The sequence below is a fragment of the Anoplopoma fimbria genome, chromosome 9 (assembly GCF_027596085.1).
Source record: "Anoplopoma fimbria isolate UVic2021 breed Golden Eagle Sablefish chromosome 9, Afim_UVic_2022, whole genome shotgun sequence".
NCBI lineage: Eukaryota > Metazoa > Chordata > Actinopteri > Perciformes > Anoplopomatidae > Anoplopoma > Anoplopoma fimbria.
The window spans coordinates 10,825,796-10,849,059 of NC_072457.1; the positions used below are offsets into that span (position 1 = coordinate 10,825,796).

The 23,264-nt window shown below is 36.2% G+C and overlaps 2 protein-coding genes across 2 annotated transcripts; both read right to left on the reverse strand.

Annotated features, from left to right (window-relative positions):
• Positions 1–3,416: 3,416 nt before the first annotated feature.
• On the reverse strand, positions 3,417–5,192 carry fabp2 (fatty acid binding protein 2, intestinal). The gene is made up of 4 exons (XM_054604591.1): positions 5,068–5,192; positions 4,358–4,530; positions 3,955–4,062; positions 3,417–3,640 (listed from the first exon to the last, which is right to left on the reverse strand). The coding sequence occupies exons 1-4, from the start codon at positions 5,132–5,134 to the stop codon at positions 3,590–3,592; spliced, it is 399 nt and encodes a 132-aa protein (XP_054460566.1). The 5' UTR covers positions 5,135–5,192; the 3' UTR covers positions 3,417–3,589.
• Positions 5,193–7,907: 2,715 nt separating this feature from the next.
• Positions 7,908–22,005, reverse strand: gucy1b1 (guanylate cyclase 1 soluble subunit beta 1). The gene is made up of 13 exons (XM_054604494.1): positions 21,905–22,005; positions 21,522–21,595; positions 19,603–19,703; positions 19,375–19,493; positions 18,814–19,011; positions 17,508–17,738; positions 17,203–17,319; positions 16,290–16,423; positions 14,454–14,651; positions 12,202–12,439; positions 11,309–11,449; positions 9,694–9,848; positions 7,908–9,386 (listed from the first exon to the last, which is right to left on the reverse strand). Exons 1-13 carry the CDS (start codon positions 21,905–21,907, stop codon positions 9,242–9,244), a joined length of 1,854 nt encoding a protein of 617 aa, XP_054460469.1. The 5' UTR covers positions 21,908–22,005; the 3' UTR covers positions 7,908–9,241.
• Positions 22,006–23,264: the final 1,259 nt, after the last annotated feature.

A 23,264-nucleotide genomic window follows, 5' to 3' on the forward strand; every position in this document is an offset into this window, starting at 1 on the left:
TAATGTTTTTTTTTTAAACTTGTTATCATTTATCAGTTATTTTACAACCTTTCTGTGTTAATGAATGACTTGGGGCTGCTCTGTATGAGTCAAATTATTTGGCTGTAAAAATCTGTCAAAGATTATTCTGCCATTCTTCATTTATATGGAAAGATCCCTCTCAAAATGTGATTTAGCATGACTGAGTTCAGTTTTTGTCAGTCTTCAAATCCTTCAGTTATGTGACTATGATGTTCTGTAGTTGTGGCAGCCCTCATGTTACTCAGTAGGTGATTATATACTGTCAACCATGTCACCATGTGTATTCTACCTTGGATTGTGTTGTCTTTTTTTGTATTCCCCAATGATGTCAAAAAGTATTTTTTCAGTCTTCCTTATAAAGTAGACTGATTTAAACAGGTCTGTATTTGCAGGTATTTTCATACTGATGCCAATATAGCTAATCTGATATTGACCATACAACACAACAATTATTTTTGTTTGTCATACTAATGTTCTTTAACCTGCATGTGGCCTTTTGAAAAATCGTACTAACTGTGTGTACAGTATACGCATGAGCATGGTAGTACTGGACATTGAGTCCAACAAACATAAATTATATTGGGTTTTACTTAATTGTAGTAAAATCAATTTACTAAATAGAAATTTACAGTTAATTGAGAACCTTTTTTAACATTTATATGAATGTTGTCCCCTTCTCTTGCTCATGCAATGTCATATTTTGGTCATGCATCCATTTATAATAAAAACATATGATGCAAAGAATACGCTGGAAAACAACTGACTGTCCAGGACATACTATGCATTACCTAAAAATTACTTTAAGATAACTTTCAAAGCAGACTGTGGCACTTTTTAGGCTTTGTATTCTGTACAGCCGACATACATGAAAACACATGAAAATCAGTGTTGATCAATTTGAGAATATTGATATCAAATCTTCTTTTGTCGTTACTAGATTAGCTACTAGACTAGCCGAGTCATGTCCTAAACATCCGGCCATTTATGCATATTTTTTCACTTAGTGTTTTTGTCTACCCACAACAACCTTCATCCAGGTTTTTCCCAACTAGTTAAACCGCACACTTTTAGTCACCTAATATCCTGTTTGTGTGTGTTGTGTTTGTGTCGTCTGACACTTAACAATGACGTTTAGAGATTTGTGTGTGTGTGTGTGTGTGTGTGTGTGTGTGTGCGCGCGCGCGTGCGTGCGTGTGTCCAACCACACCTAAACTTGTAAATTGAGCCTCCACTTGCATTTGTCAAGGTTTATTTATTGACACTTTTTAAATTAACTTTACTTGAGCAGTCTAATCGTTAAGATAAGATCATATAAGGATTTACACAAGATTGTGCTGTTTTTTTAAGATATCTTTTATAGTCACAGGATAAAGAAACCTCTAAACTACTGGATTAGATAAAGTTCAGTTGGAGTTTATTAACCAGATTGAACTAAATATTGTATCACCTGTGTGTTTTTGTGTTTTTTTATGTGACCAATGGTTATATCATTTATTTACAGTATTGTCCTGTTATTGACTTAGTTTCTTCATCTGTAAAAATAGGAATTGTTTTCACACAATTTATACTTTACATTCTGAACTATGTGTCTTGAGTTGTATCAAGAGTGCCTTGACATTTTTCAGTGGGACATGTTATTTGTGAGTGAAATAACATTTGGGGAATGAAGGCGATGAATGAAAGGGATGGAGGATGTCATGCAAACTTTTTACATATGCAATGCTAATAGTGACATATCTTACAACACTCCTCTGACTCTCACCATTGTACTGTGTGTGTATGGGTGTGTTGGAGTTACGGGGGATGGGTTTGTGCCAGGTACCACATCACTAAAAGCAATTTTACAACAACAGGAACAAGGTCTGTGTTCAGTCTGCTTCCAGCTGCACTTGGCAAAAGTTTGACTGTCATAAAATGTTGGAGGCAGAAAATGGACGATAACTGAACGATTTAGTTGGGTTATTAAATGTGCATGCATGCCTGTGTGTCTGTTTGGGTGCAAGCTCTGGGAAGAGGAGCTGATAATTGGGTTTTCTCTCGCACCCATGATCCATAGTCTTCAGTCACAGTAAGGCTTTATATACTCGAGGGGCCTATTTAACAAAAGGTCTTTATGTCCTGCTTCACATAACGTCACAGTTGGCATTTCATCAATCCGTATCTTTTATCTTGTGCTAAATATGCGGGGACATAAACTAATTAAACTGTATTGCATCAACACTCAAGAACAAAGGGGAACTTTCCCTGTTATGTCACTGATTTTATCTGATAAGTTACAGGCTGATATGGCCTGATGTGTTGGAACTGTATGCCTCCCTGAGTCCTATTGTCATACCTTTGTGTGTGGTTAGGATTTGGCCTGACATTACTGTTGAATTGAGTTCTTGGTGCTTCAGTGAATGCTTCATGACTTGTGTAAGTACAGATCAATCTGTCTACACTTTATATTTTTGTAGATAATATATATTTATTTTTATTTATTGTTGAATAAAGTTTAAATTATTGTATCACTCTCAGATTAGTCTTTTCACTGCCTATGTTTTTTTTTTTTTTTTAACTCTGACTCCGGACTAGCCCATCTCTGAATAATCTTTGTATTTTAATTAAGGTATTACTTTTTAGAGATCTGCAAAGGTGTAAGCATCAGTACATATGTAGCAGAGTCAGAGTTAATGAAGATTTAACACAGAATAAATGAAAGATTTCATTCCCGTTTAAGAACACTGTACACTGTACAGAGTGAATAACCCCTTTGGATGTTGCAGGTGCAGCCCAAAACCTTTAACAACCCATATCACAACAACTGACCTCGTCCTGTGCAAAGATCAGTGCTAATAAATTGAAGCAGAGCAAAGTTTCAGAGTTTTTAGTCTAGGCATGTAAAGGTGGAATCTCCAAGTTGTTCAGTTGGGTATATTTTGTTTCTCATATAATTGTAAAACACATTTAGTTATAATGACATGTCACTACATGTATTATTTCCATCTAAATACAACTGTTATCATCTTTCTTTGGAAAACTCAATCAGCCAGACCTCTATACATGTTCCTTTTCAAAGAAAACCATAACCCCTTGGTCTATGTGGACAATGAGTGCAGTACCTCACTTATTCCACCATAAGGAGACATAGACTGTGTTTTCCCATGCAAAGCTGAGGATAGGCTGCTCCATGCTGGAGGAAGGTAGAGTACAAATGGTTATTGTGAGCTTTTAGCCGAGCTTCTTTTCGTTAGGTGAGTATGCAGAATGAGTTGTTGTTACAAGAACTTTATTCGATGTGAGAAAATGCACCCGGTTCCAGGGGTTGCTCTCTTTCAATACTTCAAACCAACCTCCACAGATTCTCACTGAATATTATAATTTCGATAAGAATAAAACAGAGCAAAACGCAGAAAATAGGCAGTAACAGTATGTTTTTATTACTGAAGGTACAAAAAGTCAAATCTGTTTCACATACTTTATGGGTGTTCCAAGTAGGCTAGTGCACGTTTTACAGGTTATGTTGGTATAAATTGTTGATAATTCAACACAATACTGTATTGATCCTCAAGTCAAACATTAGTTCAGTCTAAAACTTCTTGAAAATCCTCTTCGCGTCCACACCTTCATAGTTGTAGGTCTGTTGATGAAAGATCATGTCAGCTATGGTTATTGTATATAAATTCACAGTTTTCTGCATCTGGTCGAATTTTCATGGGGGCTTACTCAGACTAATAATGCAATTCTGTATTCTGAGGTCCTTATCCGTAATGTATTGACATGGAAATTGGTATAAGTGATCATATTTTGATGTATGTGTATTTCAATCATGTCATAGTATCTCGTAACAATATAGAATAACCTATAGAAACACATTCTTTAACGGCTTCCCAAGTGTTAGAAATAAAATGTGGACTTTTCATGCCTATTTGCATGGATATAAATTCACCCTACCTGTATAAGTTCATCTCCTTGGACAATTCTGGTTGTTGTCAGTATCTTTCCGTTGTCCTTCCTTGTGAACAGCCCCTTCATCATGTCTCCCTCAATGGTCCAGGAGCCCTGCAGGATGAAACATGAAACTTATTCATAACGTGAATACTAGGTGGGAAAAATTTGGCAGAATGTTGACAGTTTTACGATTGTGACTGTCTGTGGTAGTGAGTTCAGGGTTTACAGTGGCTAAAATACCCAGTTCATCTTAAAGTTTTTAGAACTAAACAATTACACTAAATGAAAAAAATGTAGATCATTGGAGTCAAATAAAAAGGTTTCCCTTGTAAAAGTCAGTTTTTGAGTTTTTAGAAAATGCAATGATTGGAAAAAGGCACGTCCACTAGATGATACTTTTACTTACTGATACTTCTGTTCCATCTGCAAGGCTGTAGTCAAAGGTAACACCCAGGGTGAAGTCTAGTTCCAGGGTGCGGAACTTGCTGTTCTCCTTGATTTTAAACTTGTCTCCAGTCCGCTCGATGGTTATCTTCAGGTTGTCGTGAGCAGCCAGCTTCCTCTTCACCATGTTAATTCCTATCAACAGACACATTGGAATATGCTCAGTAGGCTCCAAACAATTAGAGGAAGGACTTAATCACTTTCCAGTGTGGTTCCATTGTTTGTGTATTTGTAGAGGTAAGTATGTACAAAAGTCAAATCACAAACATGTTCAGTCTGGCATTGTGCCACCAGATGTTTTCATGTGAGACTTAAGCTCCAGTATTTGGTCTTTTTAAGTATTTAAAGACTTAAGATTTTAACTAATAACTTGACTGCATTCATAAAAAAATGCTGAATGAATGAATTTGAACAAATAAAAAGATTGCATGAATCACAGTTTGCTTCCTAACTGAACTTTTGAAAATAGAAACAACTATTTCATGAAATTTAAACTTCATTAAACCTTTAACAGCTGCATTATCAGATCTTGGTTATATTGTTGTCAGCTTATGACACAGAGAGTAGATATGGTAATGAGACACACTGTGATTTTTCAACCATATTCCATACATTTAATAAACATGCTATTCTGTCTTCAGCATTTTATCAGCTCAGTGTGAGATCACTCACCCATCTGTTCCATGAATTTCTCATAGTTGTCATTGCTATCAATTTTCCAGTTGCCGTCGAAGGTCATGGTGGCTGTGAGGGTGAGTTGAACTCTGCAGTGAGGAGTGTTTTACTCAGAGTCTGCCACTCCTTTTAAACCACACTCCCTCTTATCTCGTCATCTAATCTCATTGCTGATGTGGCCGTTTAAAGCTCATATTTTCAAAAGGCAATATCCACCGCTACAGCTGATTGGACAATGCCATGGTCCTTAACAGATCCGTGCCATACCGAATAAATCTTACCATATGGTATAAGTTTTGAATAATGGAATGGTTGACACATCCTGTTTTTTATCTGTATCTCTGTTTGCAAAGGGTGTTGGTCACAACCTACAGGAACTTCACCATGAATTCAGTGCAGGAACAATGTAACTAAGCATGCAGCAAATAAAAGTAAAATATATATATTCTTTTAACTTGCAACTCAATCATGAATTTAATGTTTAGTTTTTGGCCCCTGTATGTGAAGCTGACTAAACATGCCTGTTGATGCATATGTGAATGCAATGCTTCCACTGCTTTAAATGTGACTGTCTCTGATGTAATTTCGCCAAATCTCTTATCCCTCAGCCCATATATTTTTTTTTTGGATGTAATTGCCTTGTACTTAGCGTAGTGGCTGTTAATGTGTTTCCAATGATACCTTTGACCTTAATCTGGCCATTATTGATAAAAATGACCTTTGATATTTAAAGTTCATAAACACACTAATGCGTGTCATTAAGATACGCTAAACTAAATATGATGTATTTTATAGGTAATTTGGGTAAACATAAAGCTTATGCAGATGAGAAAATTATTTATATAGGGTGTCTGTGTTTTGAGAGATGAATAAAACATCCACAGCATGTCATTTTTTTTATCTTATCTCTTCTTATTACTATTCTCATCTTACTATGAGACCTTTGCCTGACTTTCACTTCCACCTCAATGAATCTGCCTCTTATCACACAAAGACCTTTCCACTATGATTGCAGGGATGAAATTGATTGGCGAGCTTACTTGATTAAGCTCATTTGAAGCTTATCTTTAACACAATTATATCCCACAATGCTTTATCCTAGTCGTAGTGTCAGCTGTAACACTGCAACATTATAGCATGGGTTGTAAAAGGAGAGGTAAAAGACAGTATGTCACTGCAGTGACTCAAACCTGTGTGTGTGTTTTAAAGCTGTCCAACATTTAAACTGTGATTGTTTCTTTGTAGCATTTATCCAAGCAGTAAGGTTTTTTGGGCAAGAAGGTGAGAAGAGGAAGGATAAATGTCGATGCTTGTTCATTACAAACAATAAGGAACCCTTGAGCTCTGTGGCCATTAAATCAGATTGTGGTTGAACTGAGATTGTATTGAGTACTTTTACAGCTTTTCTTGGCTAGCCTACAGGTACAATTTTTAGAGTTGATTTGAAATTTTTCTGACCTGTGCCCAGCCTTCGGTCCTCAGGCAAAAGCCTGCTAACTTTAATTCTCTGAGTATGAACAGGGCCTTCCTAAAAAATAAGGGGAGGCCAACAAAACTTGCCTGGATAAATGAAGGTTTATAATAAATAATGCAGTGTAGTCTGCCGCTCTGCAGTATTACAAGCTTTTGCAGCATTGGTTTGTGCACTTCAAAAGGGAAGAATACATCAAAACAGACCAACAGATACACAAATGTTTTTTTCACAGCTGACATTTTCACTCATCATGGCTGAAAACACACACATGTCTAATTAATGACATGAAATGACAATGGGCTGCAGCCATCAGTAACACCTGAGGTTTTCCCAGTACCACATCTGTGACAAAGGCCTAAGTAGTTCTAACTAGCTTGTTAGCAAACAATCATCTAACTTACCCATCCAGCTCACACAAAACTACATTCATTCATCCTTATGAAGGTAAGGCCAATTCCCACTTATTTTACTTACAGAGTAAATGTTTGTTTGTTAAACCATAATTAGGAGCTAAAAGAGGCTTAAAAAGGCAAATAAAAATGAAAAATAAAGAGAAAAAGCTGAAGGAAGCAGAAAAGTTGGGTTATCATCTCATTATCATTTCAGTCCAGTGATTCAATGTATATTTAAACTGTTGTGCTCAATGGTAACTCTTTAAATATGACTTATTACGATGTACAGCACTTAATAAACAATATACTGTTTCAATATTATATTAATATTGTGCTTTTAGATCATGGATAACGTAAAATTGGTATGTTTTGGTCTAAAAGCTGCATTGCAGTAAAGTGATGTAATTTTCTGAACTTACCAGACTGTTCTAGCTGTTATGTTGTTTACTTTTACCTACTTGGTCTTTATACTCACATTACTGATTAATATCCATCAAAATCTCAATCTGTAAACATTTTGTAAAAGCACAAATGGTCAAAGCTTAAACTAGTATGTCACCTCTCATAACTACTACAAGTTTGCTCCCACTTTGTGATAACCCTATTTATTTATTTTTTTAATATGTTATGCAAAAGAGTGAAGAACTTTCCGTGACAATAACAGAAGCTGGTGTGTCAGAAATGCACAGTGACAGGGTGAAGACTTTGATCCCAGGATTTTAATCTTCTGACTGGCCACCAGAGAGAGCTCTTTACAAATGAATCTGCTGTATATTGTTTTTAGCAACTTGCACTGATGTCTCTGCTGTGAATTAAACCACTGACTTCAGTGAAAGTAAAGAAAATGCACTACTTTCTCTGTCAATCCGTAAAATGTTCTATTGATAAGAGCCACAATTAGTAGGCTGAGAGCAAAGCATGTGCTGTACAAAAGAAATATCAAGTAACCAACACTTCTCAAGACTGTTTTATTAGTTACCTCCCAGCAGAAGCAGCCATGTCTCACAAGCACAGAAATGCACTCGTACAGTACAAGAGGCACCTGTTTGTTTCTTACACAGGAAGCTACAGGGTGGAGAGGAATCATCAAAAGGACATTATGTGAAGTGTATTAATGCTGACTTTGGAAAAATAGGGTGAAAAAAGTTTGTTACATTTACTAATGCGAAATGTATCCAACACATACAGCACATAGTTGAACTTATAGAGGCTCAAACAGCAGTTTTACCCATAATAAAGTTTACTTGTTACTAGTTCTTATGACAATAAAAGAATAAATACCAAATAACACAATTTTAACAATAAATATGTAGATCATTAAGAATAACTCAACAACGTTTAGTCAAACTGAAAATACTACTTATTTCATAAAAGCAGACGCAAAGTGATTAAAGAGGTGCAATCAGTATATCAAATAAAGTAGTGTGTATATATATTTTTAATGATCACAGAGCTACATGATGATGCTACGCTCAACATCTATCATTTGTGACTTTTAAAAAATAAAGAAATTAAAAATAAACTCTACTTAGTACAGTAGCTTTTGTGCCAAAGATCTGTTAAACTTGGTGGTATAAATCTATATAAATACAACAGCTATAATATCTACATTTGTATTTATTTTAATAGTATTTATGCCAGTGTAACATGTTCAGTGTAAAAACTCTCCCAGGCAATGAACAAAAAATGGGTCACTCAAACAGTGACAGTAATGTTTTGGCACAAACATGATATCAAGCTAAACAATTTTTATAACACTCTCATTAGTTATTTGGGCTGATAGAGATAATACTATAAATCCATAATACAGAACAAATACAGTTTATGACTAAATGAGAACTAAAAAATATTTAAGATAGATGGAAGATGTTTTGCTTATCAAAACCTACAGTGATTTTATGTAATATAAGATAAGATAGAATAAGATAATCCTTTATTAGTCCCGCAGCAGGGAAATTTGCAGGATTACAGCAGCATATGTACAATAACAATTTGAGAGTACCTAGTCAAAAAATGTATTAAACTTGAATATCACTAACCTCTACTATTTATAAAACACTTCACTACCGTGTCTATGCTAAAAAAATATAGTGAGGTCACAACAGATCATGGTCAAGCTGAAACAAGCCGGGAGAGCAACGGTACAGGCTAATCATAATAAAAATATCTGTATGTCTGTGGATAGATTATCATTTTTTGTTTTACCTGGTCCTTCTAATCTCTGCCTCACAATTTATGCAATTTACTGAAGCTACTATTAAATGAAAGTCGTGGTGTTTTAGTGTCGAATCTGAACAGTTAAGCTTTAACTAACTGTGGTGGACTGTGTGTCGGTGGGCTTCCTCGACAGAAACCACACCTTCATCGGTTCCTTCTTTCCTTTCATGGTGATGGGGCCCCGGTACTCCAAATTAAACTGAGGGTCAGCGTTCTCCGCAGACTGCAAACACCTGGAATACAATAACCACACCATCATAAATCACTGTATGGTCCAGGGGGATCTTATTTTCACTGACGCCATGATAACACTTTTGAGTCGACAAAGAACATCAAATTCACAGACCAAAACAGACCTACTGATTTATGTGTTAAATTGATTCCAACTTGTCCTTTATGTCTAATCCTGATATTCTCTTGATAAATTACAAATAATTTTTAATACTGTTTAACCAAGTCTACAGCCAGTGATAAAATCTAAACATGACTTCCAGTGAATAAAAAAAACGGATGACAATATGCAATTGTATTGGTTCTTACCGGTATGTATATTCTGAGACATTTATTTTTCCCTTTTCGCCAGTAGTTTCTGTACGACTTGTGAGGTTGACCGTATTTCCAAAAAGGCAATATCTGGGCATCCTCTGGCCAATCACCCCAGTCACCACTTCTCCTGTGTGGATCCCAATAGTAATCTGGAAAAAATAGGAGAATGAAAAAAGAGACTTCCACAATATGTCAGTTATAATATAAACCATGTCAATAAATATGCCAAAGATATCCCTATTTCTTGTCAAATACTGGCAATAAGCTTAAATATTTATTACACAGAAACAGAGCATTGATGGTTAGTTATATGGGGGTCAATTAATTACTTTAAGCAGCACATGACACACCAGATTTATCTTCAAAACTGTAGTAATGAAAAATTTGAAAAGCCTAGCATTTGAATTAACCAGTGCAAACATTAAATCAAGGAGGTAAATGAGTTGTGCTTCACAGAAAGACAGAGATAAAACAAATGCAACTATCTAGTTGAATTCTTCTCTTAGTTTGTTGGCACAAAATCTTTAAGCTAGCGACTGAAAAGCTGCAACATTTGGTGGGTGGATATAAGGTTAACTTTGCCAGGAATCACTCCATGAACAAAATTATAAATATATTTTTTAGGTTCGCAATTAACTGGCAATTCCATAAGTATCCCCAGCCAATCTACAGCCTAATATTTACACTTGAACTTGTAGGCACTCCAGTGCTTGTTGTCTACAGAGCATGAACACGCTGAGAGGGTCTGAGACAGATGAGAAGCTATTTTTAGACGCAGGATTGTGAGATGATTCGAGTCTGTTTCTGCTGCTAAACCGGACTGCTCTTCTGCCAGTGCCATGTCCCAAAATAAACAGCCTTTTGTTAACAAGACATGATTTTCCAAAGTCAAGTCTCAACAGTCATTGATACAATAACAATCTCCAACAGTCAGTTAAACAAAAGTCTGCTGTTTTTTATCCAACTTTTGTCTGTGCATTACTTCAGCATGGAAATATGTCCACCTGCACAGATACAATTATGCTAAAATCAATCAAAACATCCGTGCGTGTAAAGTGTTGGTCATATTAAGTTGAATGGCAGTGAGCAGTATTCATCAGGTCTGACACTGTTTTTCAATTTATGAATTTACATAGCAATATCAGAAAACTACGCTCTAGAACGCCTCAATTATATGTGCCAAAATAACAGACGCATTGCTAAAAACAAACTGCAACATAATTAAACGTGTGAAGGAAAACAGTCTGAGAATCAACAAAGACATACAGTATACAATAAATGAATAAAGAAATATTGCTAATTGGCATTCATGTGCACGCACACAAACCATCTGCCAATCTAAAAAATCTTTGTGAGATTTTTGTGGCCAAATGATGTCAGTCTACCATGTCATTTGGATAAATTAAATTCATGTTGGAAATGTAAATTAAAAAATGATAAAGTAGTTGAAAACTAATTTGATGTGTGCTCAGTGTAGCTTATGTATAAAACATACAAACGACAGTATTTATAGTTTTAAAGTTTTGGCAGTTTATCATACAGACTTTTAATAAGTATATAGCCAATATAATAAATAAAACATTTCTGAAACCTCAGCATTTTATCTCACCTGCACTGGTTGATCATCCACTTTGACTTGTCCAGCAATCTCCAACATATCAAGAGCGAGATGGCAGATGGACTTGGCGTGGTGTGTGCACGGCTCTGGTAGGCCGCTCACTGTCATGTACTTATCACCAACTGTTTCCACCTGTATGAAGACAAACATTTCGTCATTCTTCATGTGAATTTTATCATAACCAATTTTAGCTTTGTTTTTACTTTTGGTTTATGTAAAATCATCTGTTCCCACTGTGCTACAAAGTGGGTTTTTTTCATGCACCGTGCAGCTAGAAATAAACTAAAACACCCTGAAATAAACACTTAAACACTTACATCAGCTTTAAGACATTCGGGGCCTCTTTGAGTCCTGCTAAAACCCTCGGACCACCTAGCCATTCAGCTTGTAGAGTAAATATTACTTCTTTTGGTGACCCAGTGCCTGAAGTCGATCCCCTGGAAGTGCCGAGGTCTGTTTGACTTCTTAAAGTGCATTCTTGTCTGAAAGCCTGGACTGTAAATCTGCTGCATGAGACCTATAAAATGGCACAGTCCCGCTGTAAAACTATACTGTGTTTAGAAGTTAGTACTACTCTTCTTATGGGGAAAAACTCAAGTCAACTGATATAAATACTCTTGCTGACTTGTATGTGCATAATTGCATAACATTATTCACCAATATGGTCAGTGTGCTTCACTGGTGCATTTAAGCTGAAGAACCAGCTCAGATAACAGCAGTTAAAAGCCCTCATATCCTCAATTTTAGATTCTAGACTTCTTTTCTTTTTTTTGTACACTTTGATTGTTGTCACTTTTGCTACATAGGTCCATCTTTTCTTTTTACTGAGAGAAATGTACACAAATGCATGATATACTGTCATGGTAAAATTCTTTGCTCCCGACCTTGTATACATAAGGGTTGTTCCGAGAGTCTGTCAAGATGTCAAAACGTGTGTAAACATCATTGAGCAGGTTGACTATCTTGATGGCTCCCTCCGCCGAGGCGTGCTTGCTGCAGAAGGCATTGAATCCCACAATGCCGCTAAAAAGGATGGTCAAGTTGTCGTAGCGTTTTGCTGGGACAGGCCGCTTGTGTCGCAGCTCGTTGGCAACAGACGGTGGCAGAACGGAATAGAGCAATCTAAAATAGGAAGGAAGAGAAATGAACATTTTGAGCAAAAAGCGTAGTTGTGGTGTACTCGAGCAGCAGAGTGATGAGATCGGGCTGCCAGACTGAAGTCCGTCCTTTGGATCAGCATTTTATTTGCTCACCCACCACCTTTTGGCCATTTCGCTATACAAGCTGCTCTCAGATGGGAGGGTGGTGTTTCTATGGTAACTGCTTAGATCATGGCTCCCTGTTTATAGCAAAATACCTTCCATGATGCGTCATCATTTGAAGACACATGATACATACAGAAAAGATAACGGTTTATGCATACAAATATATACATGGAAATATAGTATACTTACCCAGGAGACGAGACTATATATTCATCTGTATCATCTTTAACAATCTACATACAAGGGTGTGTTTTTCTCTTAGTATGATACACACCTGAACAGCAGCAAAAACAGTATAAATGTATGTTCTCATTACCAGAAAACCGTGTTTTAAAGCATTTAAAAGGGCAGAGACATTGCAGCAGCAGTCCTCTTAAATATTTAGAGAGGAGCCATGAATTCTAATCAATGTTCGAGTCCCAAGGTATATTGAGACCGGAGAATGGTGAGAATAATAATGTAGAGATCCAAGAGGCAGAGGGAAAGTCCCTTCCTATAAGAAGATAGGGCTTCAGCAGCAGTCTTGCTTCATCTTCTTGCTCCTCTCCAGCTGTCACACTCTGCTGTGCCAAATTACTATGACGGGCCTTTTTTCAGAAAACCAAACCCAACTGTCTTCGCCATAACAGGGACTGAAGAGGAGCTATGGCAAGCATCAACTTTGGGTATAACAATAGATTCTGACTCTAGGTGGTCCTACTGTCACGTAGCCTCAACATTACTGTAGGGGGGTGACACCTGTTAGTGTCCTGCTGTATCTTCAGTGTTTCTTGTCTCAAGTTCATCCTTAAAAGGGAGTACTCGAAGACACTACTATTTACCTCCCTAAAGACGGACTCATGAACATATTTGCCACCTATTTTTCCAACAAAGGAAACTTATTGTCATGAGTTTAAGGTTGACTCAAAACCTACAGATAATGACAGGGCTTACGTATACTGTACAATTACACATAATTATGACTTAAATACACATAAATTCAAGAGATAAATACATAATTAACAAATTAGGAAAAATGAGAAAACATATATTTGTCTGGTAAATAATGTGACATTTGTCTTATCTTTTCTTTTACTAGGTATTTTCTATGTAGTTTTACCATCAGGCCTATAAAAATATTTAAATTAAAACTAATTGGAGCAGGTATAGAGGCGGAGCTGTCTGAGGAGGAGCAGGAAATGGGAGGATATATATATATATATATGGGATTGAGTTCAGGTGTGAGCTCTGAGCTTTACCTGGGCTCTCTACTGGCAACAATTGTTTGAGAGAAAATGTAGAACATTTATGTTTGTGGTACCTTGATGCTGTAGGTATGTATGATAAGTTAGAATGATTATACATTGTGTAATGCCTGTCAATTATAGCAGATGCTTGCTCCCTATGTGTTAAAGTGTATGTCAATAATAAATGCATGGTTCATATTTTCTGTTAAGATAAAACCAGAATGGTTTGTACCAGTCTCACCTGCACTACCACCTGTTCATGTCTACAATAAATAATGGCCTCTTACTTGTCCCTGTCTTCACATCCCTAGTGTTAATCACATACCTGGTAATACACTTATCCCTATGACAGTCCTGAGTGGGGAATAGTCTACAATTTGAGAACATAAGAAATCATTCTTTGCTTGAACTGATCTTATGATGAGGGCTTCGCAGGTTGCCAAACAAAGGTTAGGAACCACTGGCCCTAAACCTTATATTAGTGATTGTATAAATAACATAGTTTGACTGGTGTAAAACTATACCTTCCAAGTACATTTTCAATTGTAACATTGCTGAGGTTGGATCACAAAACATATATAGCAGGTTTGAAGATAATTTCTTATACTCCAAGCTGCTGTTTACAACTAAGAAAAACAGTCTAACCTGTCTGTCTTTTTCTTCTCGTCCTCCAGGGCCCTGAGTGTGTGCTGCAGACGATCTGTCAAGATTTCCAGCTCCTGGGTCAGCTTGTACTCCTCACGAAATTGCTCCCCAAGCAGCACCAGGTCACGCGTGGCGTCATGAAGCGGGATGTCGCTCAGGTAAAGCCCCCTTCGTGTGAGATCATCCAGGTTCATAACACTAGAGAAACACAGAAAGGAGAAAACAGTGAGATACTCATTGGTTTTTCTTTGGTATTTTCACAACGAAATGGCAAAAACTGTCTGATTTGTGTCTGTAGGTAGAAGGACAGCTGCAGCCTTTTATCTGTGAGATCACCATCGTCCTTTCAGGTCCAAGACTACTGTCTCGAGATAAATATCCTGTTGTTAAGGATGAAGTCAGACACTATGAGTCTAATCTTTTATAAAAACACAGATCTTGTCCTTTTCAAAGTGTTTTTGATCTGTTAGGACAAGATCTCTTGAACTTTGCTCTCCTGCGTCCAATATTTCACTAGAAATGTCTGATTGGTTATACAAGTGCCATAGAGGCTGATAGAGGTCACAATATAAGAACCAATGGAAAAACCAGCTCACGTTGCTGTTTTTTTTGTTCTCTGACCATGTACCTATACACGTTCTGTTTATGAAAGCGAAAGACATTTCAGCTTACTAGATTGCCAGATTTTGTAACTGTGTGACATACCTATTCTTATCGCCCTTACTACATATTGGAATTAATAGCGAAACAAAACAAATAATTCTATTGACATGTTTCCCATATTTCACTAATTATTTTCTCGCAATCATTAACTGCAGTTACAACATTTTACACAGATAGAATATTGTAAATACTAAAAGGAATAGTTTTTTTATAGGACTTATTGTCAACAAAGAAAACCAAGAATTAATTCATCCTACAGTATTATTAGTGCAGCTAAAACGTGATATACACAAATCTGGGGAAATACCTTAAGTAAACAACTCACCATTTCTGCAGTTGCATCTCCCTACAATATGTGCACATTTACTACTACTTATCCTGTGCAGACTGTTTTATAATGTCTTCTTATAATGATAGGAGTTTAACAAAGGTTGTACAAAATGGGTATCTAGATTGGCTTTGGCATTTGACAGGCAGTGAAGATCTAACAGTAGTTGCTAACAAGTTGCATTATGGGAAGTGTATGATCCAGTGTTGTTGGAGCTTGATCCATACTTATCTAACGTCCAACTTCATCAAATCCTGAATTTCTGGAATTCTCTTTTAAAAACTCATAAATGAGGCAGACCATTGCATTGGGTGACACGTCCCCTTATTAAGGTGAGCATGGGCACTATAGTTTATTTTAGGTCAATCTCACATAAACTACCTTGCTGCCATAAATACTTGCAGTTACATATTGACCTGGATCTAAAAATAGTCACCAACAAATGCACTGTTTACTCCTATTTGAGTAAGATTAATTAAAAGCTAATGTGCCACGATGTTTTAGGTTTATGACCCTTTTTTAAGATTTAAGTCTTTAGTCCAAGAGACATTTCATCCTAATGAGCAGCAGGGAATGAATAGTATTGAGAATGACCAACACATTGTAGGTAACCTACAAATTGTAACAACTTCTTAACTGTATTTAAAGTTCTAGTTTTATTTCTATATGCATAGAACAACAATGGCTTTCACCAAAATAAATGAACACATTGAAATTTAGAATTTCAGGACATTAATCTTTGCCATAAACTGTCGTGCTCCCTGTCAGTGGGTCAAAGAGAATCCGTTTTTTTTGGTGTGGGAATATTCAGTCTGTGCTTCTGTCAGGACAGACTGTGGGTTTACCTGGGTGAGCAAAGAAAAAGGATGTTCTCCGCCTCTGGCAAGTAAATCATCTGTCCTTTCAATCTCAGACAGCTGATCTCCACCCCCGTCAGCTCGTCCTCATTCTCTACAGTCTCCACATTCAGCAAGCCCTCCTGTCAGGATTACATCACACTTATGAATATTGCATTATATGTTCTTCTCTAAATCGGCTTCAAAACTGGGCACCAGTTCAGCGCACTCTTTATTTTTAAATCTGTATGTTTTTTGCCCAAAGTGTCACATGCATCATCCACCATTCGAGAGTAGAATATCCGATTTTAGTGTGTAAAGAAAAAATATCAACTTTTTAGTTTCCCAGGAGTGTACGCGCTTTGAGACTAGTGTCTTCACAGTGAACAATCCGCTTTAATGCTTTTTCAAGGCACGGTAGCAATTATTTTAACACACATGCATTTTCCCTCCCAAGCTCCCATTTGATTTCTAACTGAAAACTGTGCTTTTCAATACAAAAAAAAAAAGCTTCACCTTTCTGTCAATTCTCAGTTTCTGAACTTTCCCATAAATATCTACCTTGCATGCTGAGTAAAAGCCTACTTTTTTTTCAGGACATTTAGATCTTTGCACTCCTTGCTTAATGCATAATCTGCCATATAAAATGCTAAACGTCAGTTTCTTTAATCAGTTGTTTACATTCTCAGAAATCTCTGCATGTAAACCATATAATCCAGTGTTGATGAAACCCACAGAGACAAAGATAAAAATATCAGTGTGCTCATAAATATTAATATACAAGACTATAAACACATTCTTTCATGTACAGTCAAAGCCTGTTTTGATCATAGTGCTGAAAAGTATTGCTAATATGAGAAGAGTATTGACTTGATTGGCCAACAACGCTGTGACAAAAAACTAAATTAGATGACATGTTTACCTTGCTGCGCAGAACGAAGACGGTGTTAATGTGGGAAAGGATGCCATGAAAGCTGAAGTCAATGTGAGGGCGGACCAAAGAAAAAACTGAAGGGAGGATACAGGTGCCAGGCTGGAGCTGGGGAATAAAGTATGTTCATATTTCAAGTGAGATTAGAATGTTCTTGCTTATCCATATTATTAATTACTGCTGCATTCTAGGCATGCAAAACTAAGACAGAGTCTGAGACAAATACAAGTCAAACTAAAACATAATCAGAGCTGACTTTATGAAACATGTAAAAAAGACTTTAACATAATCCACACCTGAGGCAGGACTCGATAAATGGCGTTCCCACACTGTGTGAGCATCAGGTCTCTGTCAAACATCAGGTGGAACGGGAAGGACTTGCAAAACGTGTACGGACTGATCCGGGTCTCCTGTGTGCCGTTCTCCTCGAACCCGTCCAGGTCCTCGTAGAAAGCCTCTTCCTCTGAGTCCTTCTCCTCAATCAGAAACTTGATGTGGTCACACTCCTTGCTTTTCGGTTGGATCATCTGCATTGGATGAAATTAAATAACAGATTGAAAATTAAGGTTTTTAAAATTGAATTAAACTTGATTATATAGTTGTGGCACAGTAATAAAATGTTTTTAATTTCACCTATGAAATATTTCCTTTAATGATGAAATAGGGTCTATTATTATAGAATTAAGACGGTGTAAAATGACATTATTCAGTGGGTTTATGGGCATAAGGCTCGCTGACGTCAAGCTGCTGTCTCTGCACCCTGTTGCCACAGCAACAGTGGCTAATATTTCCAGAAATTGGGTGTCACATTTGGAACGTCTGCCATTTTCTGTGCTTGCATTACACACACAATGGCTGAAAAATATGATCCTGTCTGTACAATATGATTAGGGTTGAGAGAAAATGTCGCTCCCTTTTTAAAAACGAAGAGAGAACTCCAGCCAAAGTACAGAGGACATTATGAAAATAACAGACTGCAGTTATTGGTTCAGGATACAGGCTGTAAATTGTGGGTGCACATTAACAAAACAAATAAAAATACCAATGACAGTTTATGAAATTGAGTTTTGTCATACTAGTTTAGAGAAAATCTGATTAGCGTGGGTGAGTAATAAGCCAAGATGAAAAATATGGATCCCTCCTTTGGATGATTTATCTAATAAACATGCAGTAAATGTCCCAATTTAAATTCATCCACAGTTTGACAACGTCAAAATAAAACTGCAGGTACAAAAAAACTCACTGAAAGACTCCCAAGCTAGGAACTCTTTAACTTGGATCTAAATATATCCTCTGACTCACAGACATTAGCCAAAAACACGATGCTGAACTGCCGTTGTCACAGAGCAGAGCTGTTCCCATTTGGGTCTTTTGGAACTTTCTATTATTTAATCTTCACATTATTACGTTTTAAATGATATTCTGGGACACAAACACATAATCTGACACAAAACATTACAGGGACTAAAATGCTTAATTGAATGTAGAACCATAACTTAAGAGAGGGACACAAAAAAACATAAAGTTATCTTCATTCAACATCAGAAGCAGAGTGAGCTTATAGAGCTGCACCAAAAAACGAACAAAAACAGCAAAGTAGACCTTCATCTCTATCTCTGTCCCATGGATTTGTTGAGCGACAGTTTTAATGATGCCAATCACAATGTCTTGTAGGCCTTCTCTCTCCGAGTAGTAGTGAAGAATCAGATTGTTCCCCTTCTCTGCATCGGTGCAGCGGAATGAGGGAGCCCTCATCCCAGGATAAATGGTACCCAAGTGGTCATGTAGAGCATCCAAATTCTGAAAATATAGATAAAAGTTGAATATATAAAACATCCAAACACAAAACCAGCAAATTAAAACAGGGCTGAGGTATAATACTTTTAAATAAGAGGTTCGTATAGAGGTATAGTAACAATGCTGTACATTAAACATGAATCATTCAAGAAATATGGGACTTGTGACAGACAGATTACAAAATAAATATTCAAAACTGAAGCATCGGAGGCTGAGATTTGACTGACTTTTAGTCCCAAGTACACCTTGTAACGATTTAACTGACGTTCATGTGTAAAGTACCCCTTTTAAACACTGCAGTTTTGCAAACAATGTTGGTTAATATCCGTATCCAGATCTCCGACATCCAGAGAGGAGCAAGCCTACCTGCAGGAATTCACGAACATTTGATCCCAACACACGCAAGATGGTGTCATATCCCGATTCTTGGCAAAATTCAAAAAACATCTTCCCAAACATCTGCAAGATGTCTCCTGCATCGATCTCTGAAATACAAAATGGATCTCATCAGTATCTCCGCTTTTGGTACAAATACACACAACATGCAGTGAAATCTTTTTCCCAATAAGTGAAAATAAACATGCTGTCACTTACTCAGAACTTTACTTGCAGCAGCAACAAGGTCGTATGTTTTGCCATCTTCATATATGATTCTAACAAGGAACTGACCCTCAATATCAAGCTGAGCCTCCTTCCTGAAAACAAAGTGAAGCCACCAATTATGAGCAAATGTCACAGCAGGAATAAAAAGTAATAGTAGACAACTAATGGGCTTGCCTTTTTTTTAATTGGTTTTCTATTGTGGTTTATATCACAGGGGGACATCTGTTAACAGGAATAATAAAATAACTTATTTATGACCAGACAGTGTAAGTTGTCTTAATTTATATTCAGAAAAGGTTTCCATATTGATTTAAAGTGGTTTTTAAAGTGGTTTTAAAACTACACTGTTGAACAAGTACAGATAAGTTTAGGTCTACTGTAGGTCATTTGCAAAAAGCACAGCGCTAAGATCTATTTATACATGGTCAACCCAATTTTTTTTTCGAAAAATGTCAGAAAACTTAATGAGGTTCTGATTAGCACTGTTTAACTGAGAAAACAGAAAGGATTTACAGGCCCCAGGAGCAGCCGCCATTTTATCAGGATGTGTAACAGCTGAAAAAACATACCAAGCCTTGAAAGCCTTTGGAAAGAAAACAATAATTTATTTCTAAGTGACTCAGCTCATCAAAAGTCTGAAAACAGACCCAACATGATAAATTGAGCATTAAATAACAATGCGTTACATTTGCAGAAATAACAAAAGATGCTGTGGAGAGCTTTATTTATTTTTTTGGGTGGCTAAAGAATGACCACTTTGAAAACATTTACATAAGGCAGCAGCTGTTTATTATTTATTTATTTATTTTTCAAATTTTTTTTAGACAAGGTCATGTTCAGGGCAGTTGAAGCCAAACATTTCAACATGCTGAAAAAATGATGTTAACATAATAGTAGAAGACATTCACCCTACGGATATGTGTTGGAATAGGGTAAACCAAATTCTCCCACAAGCTTCATTGGTATGCAGGGAGTTACTTTATTTATATATTTACATATATGTCCACACCATAAATGTATTCCTGGTCTGCAGAGTCCCTGCCCTTTGAAAACCATGTGTCTCCTAATTTGGTGATTTAAATTTTTTTCAGATCAATTTAAGGATTACCTTTTATGGATTGATACAATTAGCCTACTTCTTATACTAAGTACACCAATTTACAAACTCATGGTTTTTTTTTGCGATTGAAAAGTTGAACATTAAATCAAACATTCACCATTCAAATTACCAAAGAGAAATTTGACTTAATTTTAGGTTCCGTGTTAAGTACTTTCTGGGGGATGGTGGGACTCATGACCTCAGTATTTATAAAAACATGGCTACAGCCCTGTTACGAGGTACTTGTACTGTACTTGAGTGCTTCTATTTTGCTTTCTACTTTCTACAGCACATTTCAGAGGGAACCATTGTACTTCTCTACTTCACTACATTTAATTGACAACTAACTAGTAGTTACTTTGCAGATCAGTTTTTATTTCATATATATAATCAAATAATGTATCGCTTACATAATGAGATAAATTAATATTTTACTGATTTTGTTGATCACTAGCATATTTTTACTAAGTAATATGTTGAATGCAGGAACACATTGCTGTAATACTACTTTTTTTATCAAACAAATGTTTTCTGGCCTAAATGTCAGCCTACAATAACTCTCTTGTCTAAAAGTGAAGTTTCTTTTGGACACAATTTAAAATGTGATATTTACCAACTTTGACTGAGTTTCAGTGTTGGGCTGCAGAGGATGAAGGTTAATCATTACAGTAAATGCAAATGCCTTTCCCCGCTGTCGGTGAGCTGACTGTACAATAGCCCTGTTGTGTATCCTTGTTGAGGTCTGGTTGGCCACAGTGTAACCTATGATACCACCAGGGCCGGATAGTAAACACCATATCCACAAACTCACTTGATATCTTCCCACACTTCCGGGCCGTAATTCCTTAAAACGAGGAGCTCCAGGGCGTGATTCACAAAACCATACTGTAAATGTATAATAATAATAATAATTAAAAAAAACAGGAGCAACATCAATATTAGGTCATGGAAACAGAGTTTTCTTGCAACAAAACCTATATATATATTTGCGTGTTTTTAAATAATAGGCAATACTTACAATACATGCATATTCTGTTCAAATGTTTATATGCACAGATTACTATAATCAGATGAATTATTAGCTGCATAGCAGTCTCCCTACAGGAAATGTCATACGCAAATACATCCCGTCGCACGACAAACAGACTATTTTGCCAGCATTAAAACATAATATAAAATCCCTATTAAACATACCATGATGGCAGCCGCTTTTCTTTTTTCTTATTTTTAAGCAAAATCCGTTGAATATGACTCGGTCTTCTCGGCTCGGTACAGATGCTGAGTGTCTCTGCGTCCATTCCCCGTTCTCTCCCTCAGCTGATAACTGACAGGGACTCTGTCCAATAGCAGACCAGATAGGCTCTTACGTAAGATGTCTTTGACCAATGAGAACACAGCTGCGTTGTCCAACTCATGCTGGAGAACCTGAAATCTCCCAAACAGCTACATTGTGTCTGGTATTTAACATCATGTTTCACACTATGAACTTCAACTAGAACTAATGTTAATGGCGTACTTTAACAAATAAAAAAGGTTGCATGGCAAACATTCTTCAAAAATATCTTATCATTTTGAAGGAGTACTGTTACTTTAGTAACAGGAGCAACACAACATTGTATTTTTATTGTTTTTTTTTTTGTTTTGTTTTTTTACAAATAAGAGTCATGCATTTAAAAGGTAGATGAAGTAAAAAGATTATATAATGTATTATCAGCAAAAATGTACTTTAAGCATCAAAAGTAAAGGTACACATTATGCACAATGACTCATTTAAGAAGGGAATTGTACTATTATTGATTCTTTGACATCTTAATAACAATTTATTGTTGTTGCAGGTCAAAGGGGAGCTAATTTGAACAACTTTATATTTTTGCTAACAATACAGCATGAGCTTATCATGTGTTTTTTTTAATACAAATTCTTAATCTCCAAATAAACTACTAACTACAGTACAGCTGTTTTGTAATTTGCTCTGAAATGTATAAATTAGCATAAAATAAAAGGGGTAAGGTGAAGTGGAAATACCTAAAAATTGTAATTGAAGATATAAGTACATGACTTGAGTAAATGTACTTATAGTTTCCATCATTTCATATTGTATCATATAAAGTTTTTCGTCAATAGCGTTAATTTACATTGCAAATCTTTTATGTTACATATTACGATATTTTAAACACTGAAGAGTCGCTTAAGTATGTTCATGTCAATATTTATTGCACTTTGATTACATTACAATAATTATTAAAGCACATCATTATGAGGGATAGTAGAACATTCATTGTTTTCTGGGTGTTCTCGCTGAATAGGAAAGGAGTGCTATGAACCCAATGTAATATAGTATAAACATGTGTACAGTGGGGAAAAAAAGTAAAAAATACATGTATTTTACTTGTATTAGGAAAACGCAATCTTTGAATACTGTGTCTAATAAATGGAAGTCTCAGTTACATGTTTCTACAAATATATACTGAGTTTGAGTCACAATCTTGAGGAAGAAATTGACATGTACATTTATATTAAACCATATATAAAAAAAAAAAAAAAGCAGGTAGAA